The sequence below is a fragment of the Trachypithecus francoisi genome, unplaced genomic scaffold (genome assembly GCF_009764315.1).
Source record: "Trachypithecus francoisi isolate TF-2019V2 unplaced genomic scaffold, Tfra_2.0 Lachesis_group21, whole genome shotgun sequence".
Classification (NCBI taxonomy): Eukaryota; Metazoa; Chordata; class Mammalia; order Primates; family Cercopithecidae; genus Trachypithecus; species Trachypithecus francoisi.
Window position 1 is genome coordinate 49,103,179 of NW_022681467.1, and position 27,570 is coordinate 49,130,748.

Here is a 27,570-nt window from a genome sequence, read left to right on the forward strand (position 1 = left end):
GATGAGTAAGCAAAGAAGAAGGAAGTCGAGATGGCAGTACCAGCAGAAGAAAGATTCTTTGCAGGAGAGGTTGGGTATGTTCCAGGAGCCTGCATCAGTCTCTAAACTGAGGCTTCCTACATTTATTTCCTGTCTGGGACATTCTGTGACACATGTCCAAATGGAAAAATCATTCTCCATTGAGCTAGCCAAATATCTTCAATAAATAATGCAAAAATTATTACGACATTTTCCAGAGGACCCCACCATTTCCTGTCTTGACAATGGAGCTGGATTTGACATCAGCTAATTCAAGAGGTTAGAAATAAAAGCTGTGGCCAATTCAAACTTCCCTTCCAAATATTTTTCAATAATTGGAAATTGGGCCAAGAGACAGTACTTGTAATCAACTTTTTTCAAACCATCTTAACATCTTTCATGAAGTCATGAGCATGACCATGCAGATGTGCCATTGGCTAATTATTGTCCTGCATTGTGGGAATAGGAAGGAACATTGAAATAAATGATGACTTCAGTGGTCAAACTATGAAACCTTAAAAGAAGAGGGAGCTAAAGGGAAGATGTTCCAACAGCATGCAACATGACCTTGGGATAATGAGATAGACACGATTTGGAAAGTTTTAAGGATTTTTTTGTTTTGTTTTGTTTTGTTTTTTGAGACGGAGTCTCGCTCTGTTGCCCAGGCTGGAGTGCAGTGGCGTGATCTTGGCTCACTGTAAGCTCCGCCTCCCGGGTTCACCCCATTCTCCTGCCTCAACCTCCCAAGGAGCTGGGACTACAGACGCCCGCCACCACGCCAGGCTAATTTTTTGTATTTTTTTTAGTAGAGACAGAGTTTCACCGTGTTAGCCAGGATAGTCTCGATCTCCTGACCTCGTGATCCGCCCACCTCGGCCTCCCAAAGTGCTGGGATTACAGGCGTGAGCCACTGCGCCGGCCATTTTAAGCGTTCTAATGAGAATAATACAAAATATCAGCTCACATGTACATATCGTGGTTCTGATGTACTAGCTGCTACTCTAAGCTGTTGACATATACTATGTAGTTTATTTCTGACAGTGACCCCGAAAGAGGCAGGTACTTATTCCCGTTGCACAGATGAAGAAACTGAAGTGGAGGAATTTAAGTAACCTGTCCAGGGTCACACCATCAAAAAATGAAACAGTCAGCATACAGGTACTATCTCTCCAAGGAACCTCCAGAGACACCCATCAAAAGAGAATGCAGATTCTCCTTGCAATCCTGTCACTTAAAAAAGAGAGAGAGACCAGGTATGGATGGCTCGTGCCTGTAATCCCAGCATTCTGGGAAGCTGAGGCAGGTGGATCACTTGAGTTCAGGAGTTCAAGACCAGCCTGGGCAACATGGCGAAACCCCATTTCTACACAAAATACAAAAATTAGCCAAGTATAGCGGCTCATGCCTGTAGTCCCAGCTACTCGGTAAGCTGAGGTGGGTGGATCACTGGAGCCTGGGAAGTTGAAGGCTACAGTGAGCCAAGATGGTGCCACTGTACTCTATCCAGTCTCATGACAAAGCAATACCCTGCCTTAAAAAAAAAAAAAGAGAGAGAGAGAATGCTGAGAAAATCCTGCCCCAAATCTCTAAAAATTACAAAGGCAATAATGCAACCTCCTCAGCACATCCAGGAAAACTGGATGACTTGCCCAAGATTAAGTGAAGTCAAAACCAGTGCTTGAACAAGGATCTTCTCACTCCCAGGTATCAATCAATCCCCTGAGCATTCATTTCTCATCTGTGCATTGGACATCCAAATACCTGCTTACCAAATGATAGATTATCTACTGAAGCTCTTCAGCAACTAATAGCATTGTAAAAAATATTTTATAATTAGGAGTGTCTGAAGTCAGACTAACTGATTTGAATCAGCATTACCAATTAATGAAAGTTCTATCAAGCCAGGAACGGTGGCTCATGCCTGTACTCCCATCATCTTGGGAGGCCGAAGCAGGCGATTTGCTTGAGCCCAGGAGTTCTAGACCAGCTTGGGCAAAATAGAAGGACCCCATCTTTACAAAAATCTTTTAAAACATTAGCCAGTGTAACGGTGCATGCCTGTAGTCCCAGTTACTCAGGAGGCTGAGGTGGGAGGATCGCTTGAGCCTGGGAAGTCAAGGCTGCAGTGAGCCATGATTGCACCACTGCACTCCAGCCTGGGTGACAGAATGAGACCCTGTCTCAAAAACACAAAAAGAAGTTTTATCTGTGGACAATTTAGATCCTGCTCAAATTATCAGTTTTTTCCACCAGTAAAATGGGAGTAATCATCATAGCTATCTCATGGGATTCTGGAAGATTAAGTATTATGCACGCAATGCATACATTGAGCACCATCCCTTACATGTAGTAAGTGCTCAATAAATATTCCATAATAATAATAAGGAAATCATAGCCACACATGTGTTATGCTGTGTTAGTTACAACAACCTTGCAAAACCTATTTTGATGAAGGAGGCCATTATAGCTTGAGTAAGAAATAAAATAAATAGGCAAACAACAGAACTTTAACCTAATACCATGACCGCTCCCAAAGTTTAGCATATTACTGGAAATCGCTAATGGAGCACTGCCCATTATTCATGATATGAACAGTGAGGAATCATGCATAATGGAACAGAGTCCCTGCTAACAGCAGATTCACGCACCATAATTTAAACTTGTTTGTATGGAAATAAAGGACGAGTCTTTGAAGTGAGCCTTAATGAGATTCTGCTTGATCTTTGGTGTATCCTGGGAGAAAGAGTTCAATTTTTCCTCCAGCATCCAACTCATGTTGGTGGCGTGTAGGAAAGAAAGAGCTGACTTAAATTATGAATGGCCTTTCTTGTCTTTGTGATAGCAGGTGAGGAGGGGGACACTCATCCAGGGGCACTGGGGAGATGCAGGGAGACAATCACAGTTCTCTCTGAGGTGGCTTCTGCATCAGAAACTTAGAGGAAGGCTTGGTGGGCTGGAGCCTCGGAAGGCATTCGTCATCCAGAAGGATGCTTTACAGACTCTGCAGGAGCAAAATAAGCTGGTGGGCTCTGGCGGGAGATGCGGGGCTATTATTGTGGCTCTGACCTTTTCAAATTCTGCTTGTGCACGAAAGGGATTCAGTTCCATCCCAAGTTCGTGCTGGAGGAGACCTGGCAAGCAGTCGCCTTGCCGGTCACTGCTGACCTGGCTGCTGTCCAACTCTACAGACGTCTCGGTGTCAGCTCAACGTGGCCTGGCTGGCAGAAGGTCCCAGGAAGTGGGTTGTGTTTGGTTGCCAAATGCGAGAGAGTATGAGGTTTTGAGTTTTTAAAATCAATTCGAGTCATGGGACAGGTCTACCTCATTAGGTGACCATTAGATTTATGATAAAAAGATGATGACTGTGGAGTGCTGTGTACAGGCTGGCCACTCACTGTAGAGTGCAGAGTATAGACTGGCCACTCACTGTAGAGTCCTGACCACGGGCTGGCTACTCACTGTGGAGTGGAGAGTACAGACTGGCCACTCACTGTAGAGTGCTGAGCACAGGCTGGCCACTCACTACAGAATGCTGAGCATAGACTGACAACTCACTGTAGAGTACTGAGCACAGGCTGGCCACTCACTGTGGAGTGCTGAGCACAGGCTGGCCACTCACTACAGAATGCTGAGCACAGGCTGGCTACTCACTGTAGAGTGCTGAGCACAGGCTGGCCACTCACTGTAGAGTGCTGAGCACAGGCTGGCCACTCACTATGGAATGCTGAGCATAGACTGACAACTCACTGTAGAGTACCGAGCACAGGCTGGCCACTCACTGTGGAGTGCTGAGCACAGGCTGGCCACATACTGTAGAGTGCTGAGCACAGGCTGGCTACTCACTGTAGAGTGCTGAGCACAGGCTGGCCACTCACTACAGAATGCTGAGCATAGACTGACAACTCACTGTAGAGTACCGAGCACAGGCTGGCCACTCACTGTGGAGTGCTGAGCACAGGCTGGCCACATACTGTAGAGTGCTGAGCACAGGCTGGCTACTCACTGTAGAGTGCTGAGCACAGGCTGGCCACTCACTGTAGAGTGCTGAGCACAGGCTGGCTACTCACTGTAGAGTGCTGAGCACAGGCTGGCCACTCACTGTAGAGTGCTGAGCACAGGCTGGCCACTCACTGTAGAGTGCTGAGCACAGGCTGGCCACATACTGTAGAGTGCTGAGCACAGGCTGGCTACTCACTGTAGAGTACTGAGCACCACCTCACTGCACACTGTAGAGTACTGAGCACAACTTGGCTACACACTGTAGGGTGCTGAATACAGACTAGCCACACGTTGTAGAGCCCTCAATGCCTGGTAGATGTCATTTTATTTTTCTTTTTACCTTTATCACTTTGAGGGCTTTTTCAAGTCTGTGGTCTTTCAGGCTCAATTAATTGTAACTCAGCCTCTGAGACAAAGTGTTTGTTGAATTTCTTCCACTGTTTCGACACAGAAATGCAGCATGAGTTGAAGTTGCAATGGACAGCATAAGTCGAAACTTCCTCTGTGCCAGGCTCCTTGCGGGGACTCTCCTTACATCGCCTCCTTTAGTCCTCACCACTGCCCTATGGGGAAGAGTGTGCTTTTTTGTTGTTGTTGTTGTTGTTGTTGTTGTTGTTGTTGTTGAGACGGAATCTCGCTCTGTCGCCCAGGCTGGAGTGCAGTGGCCAGATCTCAGCTCACTGCAAGCTCCACCTCCCGGGTTTACGCCATTCTCCTGCCTCAGCCTCCCAAGTAGCTGGGACCAAGGCACCCACCACCTCGCCCAGCTACTTTTTTGTATTTTTTTAGTAGAGACGGGGTTTCACTATGTTAGCCAGGATGGTCTCGATCTCCTGACCTCGTGATCTGCCCGTCTCGGCCTCCCAAAGGAGTGTGCTTTTTAACTTCATTTTACAGATGAGAAAACTGAGGCCCATAAGGTGAAGTTACTCACTCAAGCCAATAAGCGGTAGGAATTGGGATTTGCACTCAGCACCCATTTGATCCCGGAGTCCGCTTTCTTGATTGTACTGTCTACTGCCTCACCGTCAACGGCTTCCTCTAATGGAGAAGCCTGCCCTCACCCTAATGAATACTCTCAGCTGGGCACACTTAAGGGAGGACCTCTGTGCATCTAAGGAGTTCAGCTCAATCCCTCCCCAGGGTACAGATGTGCTGTGTAACTTGGGCAACGGGAAGTCCAGCACGGAGCAAAACAGAGGAGGGTGCTCTCCCAGACCTGTATCATCCACCTCCATTATCTCCCCTCACACAGACTCAAGAATTCAGATCCCACCTATGTTGCCTTGGTATTCTAACAAACATCTCTCATGTTTAAGCTAACATGTCCTAAGCATTATGTTAAGAGGGTATCATGCATTCCGTCATGTAGAACTTTTATTCCTATTTGACCAGTGAGGCTCCTGAGGCTCCTGCGAGTTAAGTAACCAGCCCAAGAACACACAGCAGCTGCCTGGGGTGTCAGGACATTCCTGCATCATTCGTGTGATCGATGCACACTTACCTCTGTGTGCCTGATGTGGTGCTCCGTTTGGGGACACAGCAGTGACCGAGACAGATCAGGTGACTGCCCTTAGGGACCTACACTCTGGAGGGGAGACACAGGCTATGAACAAATATACAAACTAGACAACACAGTCATGTGCCCAATAGTGACATTTCAATCAACAATAGGCTGCACATAGGACAGTGGTCTCATAAGATTTAATTCCATATTTTTACTGTACCTTTTCTATGTTTTTTATTATACTTTCTTTTTTATTATTATTATATTTTTTTTAAAGTTCAGCTTTTTATTGAACACGTTATAAAAGAGATTTAGTCAAAAAGACCAAAGCCCATGTCATCATCAGACTCCTCGGATTCTTCTTTCTTTGCTTCCACTTTCTTCTCCTCAGCTGGAGCAGCAGCAGTGGAGGGGGCAGGACCTCCTGCTGGTGCAGCACCAGCTGCTGGAGCAGGTCCACCAGCCCCTACATTGCAGATGAGGCTCCCAATGTTGACATTGGCCAGGGCCTTTGCAAACAAGCCAGGCCAAAAAGGTTCAACATTCACACGGGCTGCTTTAATGAGGGCATTGATCTTATCCTCCGTGACGGTCACCTCATCGTCGTGCAGAATAAGGGCCGAGTAGATGCAGGCGAGCTCGGAGACGGAGGCCATAGCGCGGGCAAGTGTGGGGCTGGCGCTGCCGGACGTAGTGCTAGTCGCCGGAAGAAGTGAGGGCCTCACCCCAACGCGGCCTTAGCTTCCTCGGAAGGACCGAGCACCTTCGCAGCAGCTGAGGAAAAATATACTTTCTTTTTTATTATTTTATTTCTTATTTAAATAGGTTTTGGGCCGGGCGCGGTGGCTCAAGCCTGTAATCCCAGTACTTTGGGAGGCTGAGACGGGCGGATCACAAGGTCAGGAGATCGAGACCAGCCTGGCTAACACGGTGAAACCCCGTCTCTACTGAAAAAAATACAAAAAACTAGCCGGGCGAGGTGGCGGGCACCTGTAGTCCCAGCTACTTGGGAGGCTAAGGCAGCATAAACCCGGGAGGCGGAGCTTGCAGTGAGCTGAGATCCAGCCACTGCACTCCAGCCCGGGCGACAGAGCGAGACTCCGTCTCAAAAAAAAAAAAAAAATAGGTTTTGGGGGACAGGTGGTGTTTGGTTACACGGGTAAGTTCTTTAGTGGTGATTTCTGAGATTTTGGTGCACCCATCACCTGAGCAGTGTACACTGTATCCAATGTGTAGTCTTTTATCCCTCACCCCTTCCCACTCCTCCCCGAGTCCCCAAAGTCCATTATGTTTTTCTTATCCCTTTGTGTCCTCATAGCTTAGCTCCCACTTATAAGTGAGAGCATATGATGTGTGGTTTTCCATTCCTGAGTTACTTCGCTTAGAATAACGGTCTTCAATTCCATCCAGGTTGCTGCGAATGCCGTTATTTCATTCCTTTTCATGGCTGAATAGTATTCCATGGTATACATATATACCACATTTTCTTTATCCACTTGTTGATTGATGGGCATTTGGGCTGGTTCCATGTTTTTGCAATTGCGAATTGTGCCGCTAAAAACATGAGTGTGCAGGTGTCTTTTTCATAAAATGACTTCTTTTCCCCTGGGTAGATATTCAGTAGCGGTATTGCTGGATCAAATGGTCTATCTACTTTTTGATCTTTAAGGAATATCTACACTGTTTTCCATAATGATTGTACTAGTTTACATTCCCACCAGCAGCATAAAAGCCTTTTCTATGTTTCAATGTATCTAGATACACCAGTACTCACCATGGGTGTTACAGTTGTGTGTGGTATTCAGTACAGTCACATGTTGTACATGCTTGTAGCCTAGGAACCACAGGCTGTACCATGCAGCCTCGGTGTGCAGGAGGCTATACCATCTAGGTTTGTGTAGTATGCTCCCTGATGTTCTCACAATAATGAAATCACCTGAGGATGCATTTCTCAGAATGTATCCCCAAGGTTTAGAGATCATTTCTATGAAAAAAGCAGCAGAAACAGGCAAAAGAAGAAACTGAGGGGAAGGAGGTGTTCGTTTCAATGGGGTAACCAACGAGATCAGCCTGAGAAAGTGACATTTGATGCCTGGCCTGAGCGAGTGGAGGGAGGTGGAGGGAACACATGCCAGGCAGTGGGATGCTTGCGTGCAGAGTCCCCAGGGCAGGAACAAGTTGGGGAAACATCAGGAAGGTGCTTCCGCCCCAAGTGGGGTGGAGGAAGTGAGTGAGTCAGAAGGGAGGATTGTGCTCAGCCACATCAAACCGAACTTTGATTCTGCAGCCTGTTCTCCTACCCACCACACTGTTCAGCTCCCAGGACTGCCTCAAAAACACCAACTCCCAAATTTCAGCTTTTGTTTTCGATACAGGGGGTACATGTGTAGGATTGTTACATTGGTATATTGGACCAAAGTAGTGGACACAGTACCCAACAGGTAGTTTGTCAACCCACGCTCCCTTCCCTCCTGCTCTCTAGTAGTTCCCTGTGTCTATCGTTCCCATGTTACCACCCTACGTGCTCAGTGTTTAGCTCCTAGTTCTGAGAACATGTGGGATTTGGTTTTCCATTCCTGCATTAATTCGCTTAGGATGATGGGCCTCCAGTTCCATCCATGTTGCTGCAAAGGACAAGATTTCGTTCCTTTTTATGGCTGCATAGTATTCCATGGTGGAAAATAAAGCTGAAATTAGAAAACAACTACCTTAAATCACTTTTAGATTGAGGCTCCATAAATAAATGAAATTCACACAGATTAAAAAAAAAAATCAACTCCTATCCTGATGTCCACTTTACCTGAAGTTTCTCTCGTTTGTGGTTTCCCCAAGTCTCTTTCTTTTTAGATTATTACCAAATGTAGATACCCTGGAATCCATTCTCTTTTTAAATAATTTGAATTAAGCTAGGATAAATGTCCACCAAGAAGTGAGGAGTAGAGAACTCTGTGTGAAGCATCCACGTCTGGTCTGTGTCCTCCTTCATGTTCACGAATGGCTCTGCTGATGGAGGCCAACCCGAGTGTTGAATGTGGTACACATGCCATGAGGAAGGAGTGCCAATGTGGCTGCTCACACACAGAGACGCTTCCATCTCTGAGAGGTGTTGAATGAGAGAATGTGCTGGTACTTTTATACTGAAGCATATCAATAGTGGAGTCGTCAAACTAGCCCCGTATTCAGGTGCGAGTCTTCAGTATTTCCAGCCGAAGGTCTGCGGCTCGCAGGCTCTGGGCATCTTCCCCTCTTCTGGCAGTGTGGCTTCTTCCTTCTTTACATTTTTGATTACTAACCACAGCTGTGAGCCAAAACATTATAATTAAATAAAATAAACAGATCCTGGGATGAGTCTTCGAGGAAAAAGCAGTCTTTTAAAAATCAAAATCTTCATGCATTTTATTTCATCATTATGCTAAGATGTTGAGAGAAACGGATTTTGAGAATATGACCTGGTGTCTGAGCACGGAAAAGAAAAACGTTCTCCCATTTAATCCGGCCCTGACTTTGTGTCTAGTCAATTATAAGTTCTAGCTAACCACCTCAGCATTTCACGGATGGCCTTTTCTTTTCCTTTTTTCTAAACAGCAGGACTAAAATTTCATTGTATTGAACATAAATGGGAAAACGTACATTGCAGAGTAAAATTTAAAATGCTTTTATGGAATTTTCATTATAAAACTGCCTGTAATGGAGTTGACCTCATATTCACCTAAGATTTCTCTGGCTCCGAGTTCAGATTTCATGCCAATTAACATGTTAATGACATATATCATTTAAAGAGCCCATCATAACTTTTATCACATCATGTTACATCTATTTCCTTGTAATTAAATCAGAATTATAGGGTGTAATTACTTTTCTTTTCCTGAATACCCATTCCTTTTCAGACATTTAAATTCAAGTGCAAGTACTAAAAGACACTTGAAAGTAACAACCTAATAAAAATATTATCAATTAATGAAAGCATTGGGTTTCTCCTACTATCTGGTTTCTTTCTGACAAATTCCTATCTCCCCATGTACTTTGCATGACATGTAATGATTGGTCGTATCCAGTCAAATGCTTCCTAAGCTCTTTAAATCCTCAGGGCCCTAGTCTCTATTAATATGCAACATTCTCACACATAAATATAATTACATACAATTATTAGCGGAAAAGGATCAGATAAGGTTTATTAAGGAAATATCCTATAATTATCCAAGTCCAAGACTTCCCCTTACATGCTATTTCAATGAAGGGTTAGAGTCTATAATCATTACACCTGCATTGATCACTGATGGCAGGATCAAAGAAGGGGCACACCTTTGTTTAAAAGACTTAAACAATTATTTTGTAGATAAATCTACAAAAATTCTGGACCTAGAGGTAATTATCTGGTCTTCCACACGCTCCCCGACATCCAATTTAAAACTTAGGTTGGCTGGGCTTGGCGGTTAACCCCTGTAATCTAGCATTTTGGGAGGCCGAAGTGGGTGGATCACCTGAGGCCAGAAGTTGGAAACCAGCCTGGGCACCAGGGCAAAACCCTGTCTCTATAAAAATACAAAATTAGCCGGGTGTGGTCGTGCATACCTATAGTCTCAGCTACTCAGGAGGCCGGGGCAGGAGAATCACTTGAACCTGGGAGGCAGAGGTTGCAGTTAGCTGAGATTGCACCATGGCACTCCAGCCTGGGCAGCAGAGCGAGAATCTGTCTCAAAAAAAAAAAAAAAAAAAAAAAAAAAAACTTAAAGTTGTATCATACTTATTTTTGGAACCTTGTTGTAACTTGAAGTAGTATCTAAGAACTGGGAAGCAGTCTACAGGCGTGTGCTGTCCTATGATGATCTATTAGGATTGTGTGGGCAGAACTACCAGAGACTGATATATATGATTTGAGGAAGTCAGTACTTGAAGGTAGGTAGAAAAGGAACTCTTTTGCTGTCAGGAAGTTCTACATACATAGATCAATTCACTCATTCATTTGGCAAATATTTATTGAGTGCTTATAACAGCTAGGTACTTTTTTAGTCCTAGGTACTATTTTAGTCCTGGTCAAGATCACTGTTGCCAAGGTGCCAACATTCTAGGGAAAGAGAACAGACCATAAACTAGTAAACAGAAGAATGAATAAGATAATTGCAGCTAGTGATGAGAGACAAGAGGAAAAGATAGCAGAACAAGGTGATAAAACGCAATAATGGCCAGGTGTGGTGGTTCATGCCTGTAATGCCAGCACTTCAGGAGGCCAAGGTGGGTGGATTGCTTGAGCTCAGGAATTCAAGACCAGCCTGGGCAACATGGCGAGACCCTGTCTCTATCAAAGATACAAAAAATTAGCCAGGCATCATGGTGTGCACCTGTGGTCGCAGCTACTCGGGAGGCTGAGGTGGGAGGATCACTTCAGCCCAGGGGGCAGAGGCTGCAATGAGCCAAGATTGCAACAGAGAAAGACTTTGTCTCAAAAAAATAAATACTTTTTTTCAAAAAAGAAAAGAAATAGTGGTGAGGTGGATGATTCTAGACAGGGTAGATGATGAAGACATCTCTAAGATACCTAACTTTTGAGCTGAGACCTAAGTATTGTGAAAGAACAAGAGAGGATCAGGGGGCACAGAACCACCAACCCTCAAGGTTCTAAGAGGGAAAGAGCTGATGTTTTGGAAGACAAAGAGCAGGTGGATGTGGCTAGAACAAAGGGAGCAAGATCACAAACATGGCGGTAAAAAGATGGCACCATCTATGTAGACTCTCTGGGCTGCCAAAAGCTTATAGTTTTTGCTCTAAGAATGACAGAAAGCAGCTTGAAGGTTTTAAGCCAGGAGGTGACATTATTCAAATTACATTTTGAAAAGGATATTCTGGGTGTAGAGGCTGGATTTGGAGAGGCAGGAATAGAAGCATCAGACATTTAGGAGGCTGTTGGTGCCATCTAGGTGAGCAAAGGAATTAGCTTAACCTCAGCTTGACCTACCTGTGCCAGGACACAGGTGGAGTCCCTGGTATGACAAGTGGACAAGCAAGGGCCACTAAACAGGCATGTGGCAGCTTGCAGGAACCCCCACTTCCTTCTGATCATTTGTTGAACAAATATATCATATCTACCATGTGCCAGGCATTGTTTTAAGCTTGGAGAATGTAGAAGGGAACAAAGTAGGCAACATCTTGTTCTTATGGACCCCAAATAATGACAGAAGAGCAAGTCAGGCGAGGAAAGGTGTCTTGGCAAAAACTAAAACACAGCATGGGGAAGAACAGGGAAGTGGGGAGAGACAGCTACTTTAGATTCCAGGCTCAGGGAAGGCCACATGGAAGACATGAGATCTGCATAGTCCTGAATGAGGTGACATCAAAATGTGACCCAGATATCAACTGTTCCCACATCTTCCTAATCCCCACATTTTGCCTCTGTTTTCCCTTGATGCCAACCCCAAACTCAGCCCCACTCCAGGGTCTCTCACTAAAGCACCAATGAGCAATGGGGATGTCAGAAAATGTTCACTAGGGAAACACAGTAGTGGGGGTAACATCATGTGTACAGCGACCCCTGACAAAGCCTCTCCCACATTTCTCTAGAAAAATCCTGAAGATTTCTTTTCTCTTCCCCTCTGCACATGACTTCCAGCTTTCTTCTTCAGTTCCTTTCTTCTTGATTTCTCTTGTTTCCACAATACCCAGTCCTGTTTTCTGCTGCAATGCAGAGCAATTCAGCTCGGCCCCAAATCTGCCCACCAAGCTCTCCAGCATACTCAGCAAAACAATGCTCTTCTGTGAAAAGAACACTCGGTGGTCATTTTTGTCCCTTAGGGTTTCACCTCCTCTTTCCTATCAGAAGTGGCTCAATATGGTATTTCTCCTTAAAACACTCAGAGCCCTCACTAAGGGAAATTCTTTTGAATGCAATTATCACCTTGCAAATGGGTTATGTATAGGCATGTGCCTAAAAGTTCCCCACTTATTGAGCCCAGAGATTCATTTCCATGGAATCTCATGGAAATTAAGAGGATCAAAAGCCACCTAACTTTGCACAGCTTCTTCTTGTCTATGGTTAACTATGTTTACTCTCTCTCCACATATAAAGTCAGGCCAAGATGAGAATGTAAGAGAATTCTCGCCATACATTTATGGACTTTGGTTTAATGCAGGGGTTGACCCACTACAACCAGTGGAAAGGTCTTATAAGAACACAACCATGGCCTTCACATGCAGGTTGCCTGTTTCTGCTTTTTCATTATGGTGCAGAACAAAATCATTACACAGTACAAAAGCAGTGCCATGCAATGCACACAGGTGTGGCTACATTCCAATACCACTTTACTTCTGGACACTGAAATCTGGCTTTCATGTAATTCTCACATATCATGAAATATTATTATTCTTTAATTTTTTCCAACCAGTTAAAAATGTAAAAACAATTCTCAGCCTGCAGACTTTACAAAAACAGGCCACAGGACACATTTGGCCTGTGGGTCATAGTTTACCACCCTGATTTAAGGGGTTGTTAACAAACATGAGATCCTCTGGGTTATTGAATAAATCTCAGCATCACAAGGTCTCAGCATCCTCCTGGGGACAAAGTAGAGCTTTCTACTTTCTGTCCAGCTGTGCCTGGACTCCCCATGAAACCGCCAGGTAGCAGTCTCCAGAATGCCTGTCCCTCCACAGAAACGCTGTCCCTTTCAGTTCTTTGAGTCTGGAGTCTGAGCCCTTTGAGGAAGGGTCCTCCTTCTTCATCCTGGTGTCCCCAGCATTCGACACAGAGTCCAGTACCAAGCAAGTACTCAAACCACATTAGTGGAGAAAAGCAACCCAGGAAGGTATGAAAGACAGAGCATCTTTTGTGTGGTTCTCAAGCCAGTCTCTAATATCGTTAAAGCATTCGATAAGATAAAATCATTACTTACTAGCAAAATGAATAATTAACCATTTCTCAAAATCTAGTAGGACAGACAAGAAGGAGGAAGACAGGGAGCTATGTGTACATATGAGTGATATGTCTAAGTGACTTCTTGAAATACAGAGCCCATTGCCCCCACTCCACAGTGGAAATCCATCAATTTCCAAATGAGTTGAAGCCATTTCCTGACAGTTGGGAGGAAAGGGGTCAAACCGTTGAGCTCCTGTTCGTCTTCAGCATTTTACAATTTAGAGCTGGCCTTGTTTAAAGCCCAACCTGTCATTACTGTTAATATTGAGATCGGACACTTTGATCCAAATGGAACCTGACTGCCTGATACAACCCAAAGTTAAGCTGCTTCCAAACACATCTTTCACTCTGTATATCATCCTAGCTGGCTGATGTCTGTTTCAACTGAGCAATGGGGTGCTCTCATGATGGTGCAATGGAGAACTGATGTTGCATGAACTTTTCTGCTGTTGTTTCTTTTCCAACTGACAGCTTAGCCCTCCACCCTAGGCTAGCCTGTTTGTCTCGTAGAGACGGTCACTGATTCCCTCTCTTCCGATTAGCCTGGGCAATGATTGGGATAATTTAGGACGTGCACTGTTTGATCATCTGTACACTTACAACAAATAAAACATTTTAATATGAGCAGTCACTACGTGTTTACTGTATCATATTGCTGAGAGCTGAGCAAATGCCAAAGCTATAACAGAAGGGGGGATGTGAACTCCAGAATGATGACACTAATAAGGAAATTACAAAAGGCCCAACAAATGGCATTTGTGTTAAATCAATAATGCTCTGTTTGTTTTTTTTAATTCTAATCTTTCTTCAGAAAAAAAAAATTATCTTTCTAAACAGTTGGCGATTCCTATTCTTGTTCGTCTTCCTGAACATAATTAAAAACATGTTGTGGCGCCTACTTAAGACATCAACTTTCCCAAGGCTGTCTTGTCCACTGCGTTTTAAACAAAGACACTTGTTTTGGCATTGTGCCCTTAATTAATCATTTGAGGCTTTATTGCTGTACCAAAAAAAAAAAAAAAAGTCTTTGTTTAATGATTCATCACAAGCCCAATTTCTGCAGAACTTAATCAAATACAGAACCAACTTTCTAATCAGCTTGAATATTAAAAAACATTGATGTAGTCCTTGTTTTCAGGATGTTATTTGATAAAAGAAATATTGGTATGTGACACTCTGTTCATATAGGCTGCTTAGGAATTTTTTCATGGAGATGAGATGAACGTTTTGCTTTTGGAGTTGAGAATGGAAGTCCATTGTTGACTGAGAAAACAGAAACTTTGATGGCCCAGTGAATGTCATTTAGCACCTGGGCCTTGCAGAGCTGGGGACAAAGCCTTGAAAAGGGTCTTAAGAATTCACATCTTTGTTTGCTTTTTTTTTTTTTTTTTTTTTTTTGAGATGGAGTCTTGCTCCGTCTCCCAGACTGGAGTGCAGTGGTGCTATCTCAGCTCACTGCAAACTCTGCCTCTTGGGTTCAAGCGATTCTTCTGTCTCAGCCTCCTGAGTAGCTGGGATTATAGGTGCATGCCGCCACACCCGGCTAATTTTTGTATTTTTAGTAGAGACGGGGTTTCACCATGTTGGCCAGGCTGGTCTTGAACTCCTGACCTCAGGTGATCTGCCCACCTTGGCCTCCCAAAGTGCTGGGATTACAGACATGAGCCACTGTTCCTGGCTTTGTTTGCCATTTTTGATGTTCACTCTGAGAATCAGAGGGCACATCCCAGGATGAAGGTGACTCCAGGACATGCTGAGCGCAGCTATCCTCCCTGACTTACCACTTACATAGATCAGGCCGTGGGCTCTCCCCTACTTTTGCTCAGCCTTCAAACCACCAGCTCCGCCAGAGTCCTCATCAAACTTCCTTTCTCCAGGCACATCCCTGAGCAGAATTCATTTAGAAGTTACTGATGTAAGAAAAAAGAAACAGCAAACCAAGGCACCTGTAAGTTATGAAAAAAGTCTCAATATGACAACAAAACTGGTGGAGGAGGAGGCATAGCATTTGAATTAAATCAACTTACAAAACACATCGCTCTCTGGGCTTGGCATACATAACAACTTAAGAAGAAGTTGGGGAATTCTGTTATTATTATCATTTTATTATTATTATTATTAGCTGTGTTATATTTATGAAAATGTAAAATCCGGCCGGGCACGGTGGCTCAAGCCTGTAATCCCAGCACTTTGGGAGGCCGAGACGGGCGGATCACGAGGTCAGGAGATCGAGACCATCCTGGCTAACACGGTGAAACCCCGTCTCTACTAAAAAAAATACAAAAAATTAGCCGGGCGAGATGGCGGGCGCCTGTAGTCCCAGCTACTCGGGAGGCTGAGGCGAGAGAATGGCGTGAACCCGGGAGGCGGAGCTTGCAGTGAGCTGAGATCCGGCCACTGCACTCCAGCCTGGGCGACAGAGCGAGACTCCGTCTCAACAAAAAAAAAAAAAAAAAAAAAGAAAATGTAAAATCCATGGTATTGATCATCAGTATCTGTTTTTTGGGTTTTTTGTTGTTGTTGTTGGCATGGAGTCTCGCTCTGTCACCTGGGCTGGAGTGCAGTGGAACGATCTAGGCTCACTGCGGCCTCTGCCTCCCAATTTCCAGTGATGCTCCTGCTTCAGCCTTTTGAGTAGCTGGGATTACAGGCATGCCCCGGCACGCCTGGCTAACTTTTGTATTTTAGTAGAGATGGTGTTTCACCATTTTGGCCAGGCTGGTCTAGAACTTTTGACCTCATGTGATCCACCTGCCTCGGCCTCCCAAAATGCTGGGATAACAGGCATGAGCCACCATGCCTGGCCATTGGTACCATTTTTAAAGCACTTTAATATGAACTGTAATTCAATGTTCCCTAGATCCTGCTCCTTCGAGTCAAATATTATTGCACATGCCACTTATGAAACACTTTCCTGTTCATAACTGTGAACCATGTTCAGCATTTTGGGGGCATCTTCTTCTGTAAGATGGGAAGCGGGGCCTTCATTTTACAGAAGAATGAGTGGGGGCTACATTTGACCTGAATATTTTCTGCAGCTAGGACCACGGCCTTGGCCTCCCTCAACCTGACATGATGTGGGTCCCAGGGGCCTCCAGTCTCAACTCATCCCAGACTTGGCATGAATTTATGTAAAGGGAGGAAACTGTGAGCACTTCTCTAAAATCTAAGGGCAGCCTGAAGACTGTGGGTCTCCCAAGTGAGCTCCAGGTCTTGGCCTGGGGCAATTAGGAAACGATGGTTAAGAGAAGAGCTTTAGAATCTGACAGACCTGGCCTCAAATCCCCACTCCTACTGGGAGAACCCAGGACACTTACATAACTTCTCTGAACCTATTTCCTCACCTTAAAAAAGTGACTTAAGAGTACCTAAGGCTGGGGGTGATGGCTCACATCTGTAATCCCAGCACTTTGGGAGGCTAAAGTGGGAGGACTGCTCAAGCCCAGGAGTTCAACACCAACCTGGGCAACATAGTGAGACCTCGTCTCTATAAAAAATTTAAAAATTAGCCAGGTAGCATGGCACATGCCTGTAATCCCAGCTACATGGGAGGTTGAGGCAAGAGGATCTCTTCAGCCTAGGAAGTCAAGGCTGCAGTGAGCTGTGTTAATGCTACTGCACTTAAGCCTGGGTGACAGAGCAAGACCCTGTCTCAAAAAAAAAAAAAAGTACCTACCTCATAGATGGAATTAAATTACCCTATTCAAGCCAGAACATTTAACAAAGAGTACCACACATAATGAGCATTAAATAAATGTTAAAACATGCATACATGTTGAATAGGCATGTTGCCCGAAGGGTGATCAAAGCATCATTTTCTTTCTTTCTTTATTTCAACTCTGTTCAGAGGGAATAAACATTCCCCTCCCTTGAATAAGACTCCAGGCAACTCATGACTTTTCTGTTCACTCTTAGCAGGGACGGGCCTATGGTCCCATTAAGAATCAGTTCACAGACCCAGTTCAGAGTCAGAAAAGTCAGGCTAACATGTCCGGTCCTGCCCTGGGCTGGAGGCACCCAGTGGGAAAGGGCGGAAGGGCTGGATTCTTGTCTACGGCTGCTCCTCTGGTCTCCTCCCCAGCCTGCTGACAACAGCTTCAGGGTGGTTAGAAAAGCGAACGGGACAAGAAAGGTCCCAGCGCTGAAGCAAGGTTACTGGCTCCCAGCCTGTGCTCCAGGAGGAGCGTCAAAGCTGACCCATTGTTGCTTTTGTTTTTATTGTTGTAAATTACACATAGCATACAATCTACCCTTTCAACCATTTTTAAGGGTACAGTTCTGTGGCTTTAAGTGCATGCAAACTGTTCTACAACCATCACCACTATCCATCTCCGGGGAAACAAGCTAACTCTTGGTCTCCTGGGCACTCACGGGCTCTGTGGACCCCTTCTAGGCCACTGCTTATGAAGTTCCCTGCTCCGGGCAGAGGCCTCCCTCTCTCAGGGGGTGCACAGTGACTCTCCACGCTGCTTCCAAGTGTCAAGGATCCACCTTCAGCCCCTGGTTAAGGGACAGCCTCATTAAACGTGCCTCAGCACCACCACCCACAGGCTCCCTCCCCTGCAGGGTCTGTAACAATCATTCCCCACTCCTTCCCTCAACAAACTGTCAGAGGTCAGCTGATCCAAGAAAGCAGATTCCTCCTGAAACCCATGGGAGCAGCTAGAAGCCTTCTGTTTCTGGAAAGACCTCTGATCCCAGTCCTCAGGTTGGAGTCAGGGACCAGGGCTTTCTGGCTCCCTTGTCGGCCTCGACATCTTCTTAACCCACCCCCAGTGCTCCTGTCCCAGCTACACTCGTGTTTGTCTTGGCTCAGGTTCCCCTAGAAGCCTCTAAAACAAGGATTCCTGATCCCAGGAACCCTTGGTAGGGGACAGCGGAAGAGGGACAGGGAGGTGAAGGGCAGCTAATCATGCATGCTGTCATCGTGGGGAACTGGTCCTTGATCCTTCAGAGTTCTGGGAGCAGGTGTAGAACATAGTCCTCAGAGAGAGCTGGGGTGTTTACAAGCCAACTCCCGCTGATCGGTGGCTGACAGTGGCAAGGCGTGGAAGTGAGGCGGCAGGAGGCCAGGTGGAGGGATTTCACTTTCAGTCACTTTGCTTCAGATGTCTCCGCCAGTGGACACTGGCCGCCAGAGAAAGCGCCCAGGCAAAGGATGCAGGTGCTGGACTTAGAAATCCTACAGTGTGGCCAGGTGCGGTGGTGCACGCCTGAATCCCAGCACTTTGGGAGACTGGTGGGAGATCACGTGAGCTACTAGGTTTGAATCTTAGTTCTACCACTTGCAAGCTGTGTAATATCGGGGAAGTCGCTTCATTTTCCTGGCTCAGTTTCCCCATCTGATAAATGGGACTATTGAAGTATCCATTTAATATGGTGGGTAGGAGATGACATGAGATAACATGGGTAAAGCACTTAGAAGAATGCTTGGTGCATAGCAAGCACTATTCCATTGTGAAGTATTTTCCATCTATTGGAATTGCATAAGCACATTTTAGTTTTCTACGCCTGGAGACCCAGTGCAGCCTTTCAAACTAATGAAGGAAATTCTTCTGTGCTCATACAGAACAATTGCAAGACTTATTACTTAGTGGAAATACCAAGTGTCTATAGTATTCACCTTTGTGTTAAAAATAATATCTAAATGATATCCAAAAAAGTTGTTCTTAAAAATAATATTAATATAGCCAGTAATCCCAGTACTTTGGGAGGCCGAGGCAGGAGGATCACTTGAGTCCAAGAGTTGGAGACCAGCCTGGGCAATATGGCAAAACCCCATCTCTACTAAAACTACATAATTAGCCAAGCATAGTGGCACATACCTGTAGTCCCAGCTACTTGGACTTGAGCCTGAGAGATCAAGGCTGCAGTGAGCCAAGATCGTGCCACTGCACTTCAGCCTGGGTGATAGAGCAAGACCCTGTCTCAAAAAATAAAAGTAGAAATAAAAATTTAAAAATAATAATATATACATATACACACATTTATGTTTATGCAGAGAATATTTCTGGAAAGATTAGAAATGAGCCCTAGGGTTACAGGGGCACTTTATGTTTTTGTAGCGTTTGACTTTTTACTAAGTTCTTGTCCTATTTTTTTTTTTCAGGAACATTTTTATTTAAAAGAATAAGCCAGGACTGACTGGGCATGGTGGCTCACACCTGTAATCCCAGCACTTTGGGAGGCCAAGGCAGGAGGATTGCTTGACCCCAGGAGTTTGAAATCAGCCTGGACAACATAGCCAGACCCCATCTCTATCAAAAAATAAAAGGATTAGCCAGTCCTGGTGGTGCACACATGTAGCTCCAGCTACTCAAGAGGCTGAGGTAGGAGGATCACTTGAACCCAGGAGTTCAAGGCTACGGGCATGGATGGCATGACTCCTTTGCCAGCAGCCTGCCAGGAGCTAAGATCATACCACTGCACTTCAGCCTGGGCAATAGAGCAAGACCCCATCTCTTAAAAAAAATTGTTTAATAAAAAATGATAAGAGCAAGCCAGGATTATTCTCAGTGGTTAATAGCACTGGACTTCAACCCAAGGCTCACGCAAGCACATTTCCACGTGAATCTTGCTGACTTTCTTGTTAATAAGGCTGCTGAGCTTGGTGAAGTGGCCAGAGTGACCAGGCTCACGAGTGGGCAAACTCGGGTCTGCTGCCTTCCAGCCACGTGACCTGGGGCAAGCCATGTCATTCTCTGCACCTCATTCTTTTTTCAGACGGGCAAGAGCAGCTTCTTCAGGTTTTTAGAGGATTGATTGAGATAATGTTTGTAAAATGCTGAGGACAGGGCCTGTCATATATAAATAGGGGTTATTATTATATACGGTGACTGATTTCTAACTACCAGCTTTACAAAGGTGGCAGCGAATCAAGATAGTCATTATTGTCATTTATGCAAATGAAGAAGACAACACCTAGAAAAGAGAATATCTTTCCCCTCTCTCTTTCGTTTGCCTTTAACATACTCCATTACTGAAAACCCTTAAGGCTTCTGTTGAAAACTTACACAATCAACACATTAAAAATCAGCAAAATGCCAGGTTGGCTATTGTCTAAGATTCATCTTTGTAGTCTAATGAACGTCCTAAGAAATGCCAGTGGGGGAAAAAATTAAATATGCAACAATAAAATGATCAGTACAGTTGATTCCAGAGAAGCAGGCACTGCAGCTCCTATCGCTCTGCTCTCCACTGGGGCCCCAGGCCCCTCATTGCCCCCCACAGTCTCTGCTCCTTCCTCTGCTCCCCACCCCTTCCTCCTCCTCCATGCACCCCATGCACCCCATACACACAGCTTCCTACTCTACAGGCCTCCCGAATAGCACTACTCTTACTAGCCTAAAACTATTACAGATAATTACCTACCTATACTTACCCATACAATTTCCTCCAAATCTGTATAATGTCTTAACCCCATACTATAAATAGAAAACAAAAAGAAAGTTTATTATAGTAAAACATGATGTATGTGTGTATATACATATTATATGTGTGTGTGTGCATGTGTGTATTTATGTGTGTACAAGTGTTCATGCCTGTGTACTATATATGTGTATGTGTAGTAAAACATATATGTATATATACATGTGTGTGCATGTGTGTGTATGTGTGTGCACACGTGTGCATGTGTGTGTACTATATATGTATATGTGTAGTGAAACCTATATGTGTAGTGAAACGTATATGTGTGTATGTATATATGTGTGTGTGCATGTGTGTACATATGTGTAGGCACACGTGCATGCTTGTGTACTATATATGTATATGTGTGTGTGTATATATATATATATATATATACACACACACACACACAGGCATGACAGTGTTAGGAGATGTAAGAGGAAGTCTGTATTTAAGAAGACAATATTTAATGTTCTGTTATTTGCCCCTTTTCTTCATATTGACATTTTGAAACAAAAGCTAAATAATGTATGTGTGTAGATGTGTGTATATGTACAACCTGGTGAATCTGGTAACTGTCAGGAGGGTCATGGAGCTAGAAAAGAAAGGTTTCAGTTGGGACTAACACAGTCAGCTCTGCAATTTAGGAGGGTTGCCCTGTCACCCATGTGAAGGGCAGGTGCGTGGTGAAGACAAGAGTGGAGGCAGGGAGGCCATGTGAGGCCACTGCCATGCTGGGCAACTACAGCAAGGATTAGAGGGAGATGAGAGAGAAAGGCTCGCAGTGGGCGGAACACAGACCCCAGAGGGCGATTTGGGTGTTGGGTGCAGGTCTTAGTGGTCATCAGGATGAAGGTGGCAGGAAGTGGAGCAACAGATCCAGATATGGAAGAGCACATGCTGATTCCAGAGAGGCACTGGAAATAATAGCAATATCCAGAAAGTCTGCTCACCCGGCGTCATTCCTTCAGACAGTAGTCGGGCTCTATTCACTTATAAGTTTTCCCACAGGGCTGTGAGCTTGAGAGCCAGTTCTTTGCCCTTTTTAATCTCTGTAGCCTCTACAAGGAAAAGGGGTATCAGCGTGCCAGGACCAGTGGGCTAAATCTTACCCAGCACCTGCTATAAAGTTTCAGGGCACACAGCCGCACCCATCATTTACGTATTGCTGCCTTAACTCTGCAATGGCTTAGTGGAGTACTTGTTACAGAAACCCTACGGCCTGCAGATTCAAAAATGTTTACCATTGACCTTTTAAGAAACTGCCAGCCTGTGATCTCGCATCATGCTGAGAACATATAGATGTCCCACAAATATTTACTCAGTGTGTCAATGCAAATCATAACAACAGGACTTCTTTTCGTCATACAGAGAAATAATCCACTGATTCTATTTTGATTGGCACACTCCTTGGATTGCATCTCCCCAAATGTGAACCTCTTTTTTCCCAAGTCATTCATTCTCCCATTTGGTTCAATCCTTTGGAGAATTAATTCTTGAAAAAGACTGGTCTCAGGGGAGCCCTTGAAGACAGCTAAGACTAAAAGTTTTGGGACAGAGATTGTTTTCTCAACCTTGGCACTACTGACGTTGTGGGCAGACTTGTTCTCTTGTGGGGGGCTCTCCTGTGCATTGTAGAATGCTGAGCAGCAGTGCTGGCCTGTACCCTCCCTCCTCCCCTGCATGACTCTCAAAGCTGTCTCCTAGGGGCCAAAGACTCCTTCCATTAGAAAAGCATGAATCTAGAGAGAGAAACTGTAGGTAAGAACTAAGCACCATCTTGCAAACATCCTTGAGGATATCTATACACAGACACACACACACACACACCCCATAGTTTTTTATTTTATTTTATTTGTTTGTTTCCTTTTGAGAAACAGTCCCGCTCTGTCACCCCGGCTGGAGTGCAGTGGCACAATATTGGCTCACTGCAACCCCTGCCTCCCAGGTTCAAATGATTCTCCTGCCTCAGCCTCCCAAGTAGGTGAGAATACAGGTGTATGCCATCACTCCCGGCTAATTTTTGTAGTTTCAGTGGAGACAGCGTTTCACTATGTTGGCCAGGCTGGTCTCCAACTCCTGACCTCAGGCAATCTGCTAACCTTGGCCTCCAAATGTGCTGGGATTATAGGCCTGAGCCACTGTGCCCGGCTGTCCTCCACCATTGCTTTTTAGAATAATGTGATAGGAATTTGCACAGCCTCCCTTCATAACCCATTCTAATCACTCAACTCAGCCTATCAGAAAATTTCTGATGTCTAACCTAATTCCTGCTTGCTGCATATGCTTCTCTTTTTTTTCTTATCCTGTCTTCAACAAAAACTAAAAAATAGGGATGAGCTGGTATAGATGCTTGTCATAATAATCCTCCTTCTATGACAGTCTCTTTACAAAGAAAGCTGGAGAATACATAATAAAAGTAATCACTCATTCAACAAACACTGAGCACCTCCTCACCTGGTACTGCTTTGGGTGCTAGAGACACGGCAAGGAACAAGAGTGAACAGGGCTCTGAGCTCACAGAGCAACATTCTAGTAAGAGGAGCAAATCATCAAATAAGCATACAAGATGATAGCACTTATTAATGAGTGTTTGATGCCATAAGAGTGGCCGTGGCTGGGGTTGGAGGAGACCCTTAGCTAGAATGGTAAGGAAAGGTCTTGCTGTAGAGGGAATATTTAAGCAGAGGTCTATATGATTCCAAACAGTAGCCTGCTGAGAGAACAAAGGGGAGAAATATCTGCTTTCCATGTGTTCGCCATTCCAGGTTTTCCATCTAAAATGAGTGTGGGATCCTACTACTTCCCAAGGTTCCCTTTTTTCTGATGAGGAGGGAAGAAATGTCTGTGTGATCCTGGATTCTCTGAGCAGCCCCAAAAAACAGCTCTCTTGATTAGCCTGATGCAGCCTGAGGATGTCATAGGTGTATTAGTCTGTTTTCACACTGCCGATAAGGACATACCTGAGACTGGGCAATTGACAAACGAAAGAGAGGTTTATCGGACTTACAGTTTCACATGGCTGGTGACACCTCACAATCATGGTGGACAGTGAAAGGCGTGTCTCACATGACAGCAGACAAGAGAAGTGAGCTTGTGCTGGGAAACTCCCCTTCTTATAACCATCATATCTCATAAAACTTACTAACACGACAGCAGCACAGGAAAGACCTGCCTCGATGATTCAATTACCTCTCACCAGGTCCTTCCCAAAACACGCAGGAATTCAAGATGAGATTTGGGTGGGGACACAGAGCCAACCCGTATCAACAGGGACTTCCTAAATGAGAAGACTCAATGCCAAAAGTTAGAGACTCCCAGGTTGTCAATAAGGTCAACCTGAACCTGAAGTCCTCTCACTCCCACTCACTCCCAGCTCAGTCCGGGCCCCCAAAGGCACAACACTAAGGCAGGCACCCAGACAGATGTGTTCATAGCTAGGATGGTGTTTGGGTGGGGGAGACCCTCTGACTAACTCCTCTAAAGCCAAAATATAAACATCTGGGTTCATCCCTCTCTCTCCTCCACTCAGCTCCTGTCTTTCTTTCAAAGTTCAAGCCATCCTGTGCAATGAAGCAGCTCTTGTTGGATGAATTAAAAGCATGAGGAAAAGCTAGATTCCTTGGGAAGTTGTCGCTAATTGTTAGATCCAGGAAGATAAAAAGCAATTGTTTCAGCGTTAAGCCACTTTGTGGACCAGGTTGTTTTGTTCTACTTGTAACCCAGGCTTCCCATCAAACTGCCTCAGACACATGACAGGTGTCACTCAGACCCTTCTCACTCACTAGACATTAGCTCACATCTGGGCTACTTTTACTAACAGCCAGACATGGGGGAAGCCACTTATACTCTTTGGACTTTCATCTTTTTATCTTCAAAATGGAAAGATCTCCTCTGGAGGGTTGCTATGAGGATGAGAAATAAGGTATGTGTTAATAGTACTAATAATGCCCATCACGCAGTGAGTTTCTGCTATGCGTTAGACACTGTGCTAAACTCTTTACACAAATATCTCATTCTCACAACAGCCCTAAGTGGAGGGTCTATTATCACTAGCTCCATCTTACAGGTAAGGAAGGTGAGGCGTAGAGACATTAAGCATCATGCCTAAGTTTGCCCACTCTATAGAGAGCAAAGCCGACATTTGGACTGAGGTTTATTAGACTCCAGAGCAGGAGTTCTTAACAACAGGCCCCTTCCACAGCGGGCAGTCAGTAACAAATAGTCTTCATTGCATTACGGCTGTGATCACTGGGAGAATCAGAGGCAACCAATGGCACTACTCTAACCACCCTCACTCCTGACAAACATGGGACATGTGAGAGATCTGTGGCCACCTTCCTGGGGCAGAAGGGGCAGCTCATTCTGTTAAGGGACACTGATGTCACCTATTGATGTACAGTGTCCCAGGGCCTGCATGACACCATGCTGCCGATCTCTTAACACATCCTGCTGAGTCCGGTAGCTGACATGATTATGCAAGGACCATCTGCTCACTTAGCCCCTCTCTGTCTCTCTGCACCATGTATAAAGCAGGACTTCGGAAATTTATTCATTCACTATTTGACTAACCTTCACTAAGTGTCCACTAAGTGTCAGGCACTGCTCTATACAGGAGTCCACAGATGGACACAAATGCTGCACTCCTGGTGCTCACACTGGAAGAAAAGAGAGTCCAGAAAGTAAAACAGATAATATGTTTAGAACACAGAAAGCATCAAATGCCTATGGTTGCAGGGTGGGAACACAGGGAATGCCAGTATAGGGAGGGTGCTCAGTTCAAAACAGAGTGGTCAGGGAAGGCGTCTCAGAGAAGGCGGAAAAGGTGAGTCAGCCGGCCATGCAGATATCTGGGAAAGGACATTCCAGACAGAGGAAAACAGCAAAAGCAATCAACGACCCAGAGGTGAATATGAATTGTTAGAGAAAAGTTTCACAAATTTCATTCCTGGAGCACCAAGCTCATAAGACATTCATTGAAAAAAAGTGTATGGAGTCCAATAAATTTTTGTTAAGGCCGCATGCTGTATGCCCCACTTTTGGAGTCTGTGTTACTCATTAGCATAAAAAGGGACACGACGGGAAGTCTTGCAGCAAAGTCTTGTTCAACTCAGGCTCACTCAAACATATTTGACTACACAGACATTTCTTCACGTACCACCTGATGGTATCTCACAGAGCTACGTTTCCAAGGAAACCAATTTGGGAAACTTTGGCATAAACTCAAGACCCTTTCCTTAGTACGGTTTCTTGATTCTCTGTTCCGCATTGGGTTATTCAACAAATGCTCACTGAGCAGCTTCTTATTAAACATTAGATGCTGAGCTAGATTTGGCTGGAGATGGAGCAGAGAATAAGACTCCCTGTCTCCGTCTAAAATGTCATGGCCGCCAGCCACGGTCAGCCCTACCATGTTCAATATCAGTGCAGATGGTGAACATTTAGGCTGTGCCTCCTTCGAGCTATTTGCAGACAAAGTTCCAAAGACATCAGAAAACTTTCATGTTCTGAGCACTGGAGAGAAAGCACTCCTGCCTTCGCAGTATTCTTTCATTATGTACCTGAGTGGTGACTTCATATGCCTTAATGGCAGTGGTGGCAACCCCATCTACGAGTAGAAATTGGATGATGAGAACTTCATCCTGAAACACACAGGTCCTGGCATCTTGTTGGACTCAACACAAATGGTTCCCAGTTTTTCATCTGCACTGCCAAGATCGAGTGGCTGGATGGCAAGCGTGTGATCTTTGGCAAGGTGCAAGAGGGCATGAATCAGTATCATAGAAGCCAGGGAGAGCTTTGGGCCAGGAATGGCAAGACCAGCAAGAAGATCGCCGTTGCTGACTGTGGACCACTCTAATGAGTTTAACTTATGTTTTATCTTTTTTTCTTTTTTTTTTTTTTGAGGCAGAGTTTCACTCTTGTTGCCCAGGCTGGAGTGCAGTGGCACGATCTCAGCTCACCACAACCTCCGCCTCCCAGGTTCAAGCAATTCTCCTGCCTCAGCCTCCCTAGTAGCTGGGATTATAGGCATGCGCCACCACGCCCAGCTAATTTTGTATTTTTAGTAGAGACAGGGTTTCTCCATGTTGGTCAGGCTGGTCTCGAACTCCCGACCTCAGGTGATTCACCCGCCTTGGCCTCCCAAAGTGCTGGGATTACAGGCGTGAGCCACCGCGCCTGGCCCTTATGTTTTATCTTAACCAGCAGACCACTGCTTCTGTAGCTCAGGAGAGCAACCCCCACCCCATTTGCTGACAGTACCATATCATATTGTGCTCTTAGTGCAGTTCTTTGGGTTTCATATTTTCTTTATTCCTGTCTATGGCTAACTGGACTGCAGAGTTAAGGTTATGATTATGAAATAATAACTAAATAACAAAAAAGGTCATTTCCACAAAGCAAGCCAATGTCTGCCAGGGAAGATTAAAGTGTGTGCATGCTGACACTTCCCTTGAATTCAGTGACCCAAACTTTCCAGTGGATGGTTTTGGGAAACGAATGGTTAAGGACCACTCCTACCCCAAACTCCTCCTCTTGTCACTTGTGAGGTTTCAGCTCTTGGGCTCAGCTGCATTAGGAGGGCACTAAAATGATTCTTATCAGATCCATGTGGTTTTAAAGGAAAGGAGTTGTGATTGCTTATAGAGGAGACAAAAGGAAAAACTCACAGCAATTTATACGTTCTCAACACCTTCTCAAGAAGAAGAGAGTTGAAAAATCTCAGAACCAC

At 44.9% G+C, this 27,570-nt stretch overlaps 2 protein-coding genes across 3 annotated transcripts in view; one reads left to right on the top strand and one right to left on the bottom strand.

The window, feature by feature from the left end:
* Positions 1–27,570, top strand: part of TSHZ2 (teashirt zinc finger homeobox 2) — a 515,416-nt gene that overhangs the window by 423,573 nt on the left and 64,273 nt on the right. The gene's annotated exons all lie outside the window — the stretch shown is intronic.
* LOC117068942 (60S acidic ribosomal protein P1-like) lies at positions 5,790–6,315 on the bottom strand. Its single transcript, XM_033186767.1, has one exon. It carries the CDS (start codon positions 6,178–6,180, stop codon positions 5,836–5,838), a length of 345 nt encoding a protein of 114 aa, XP_033042658.1. The 5' UTR covers positions 6,181–6,315; the 3' UTR covers positions 5,790–5,835.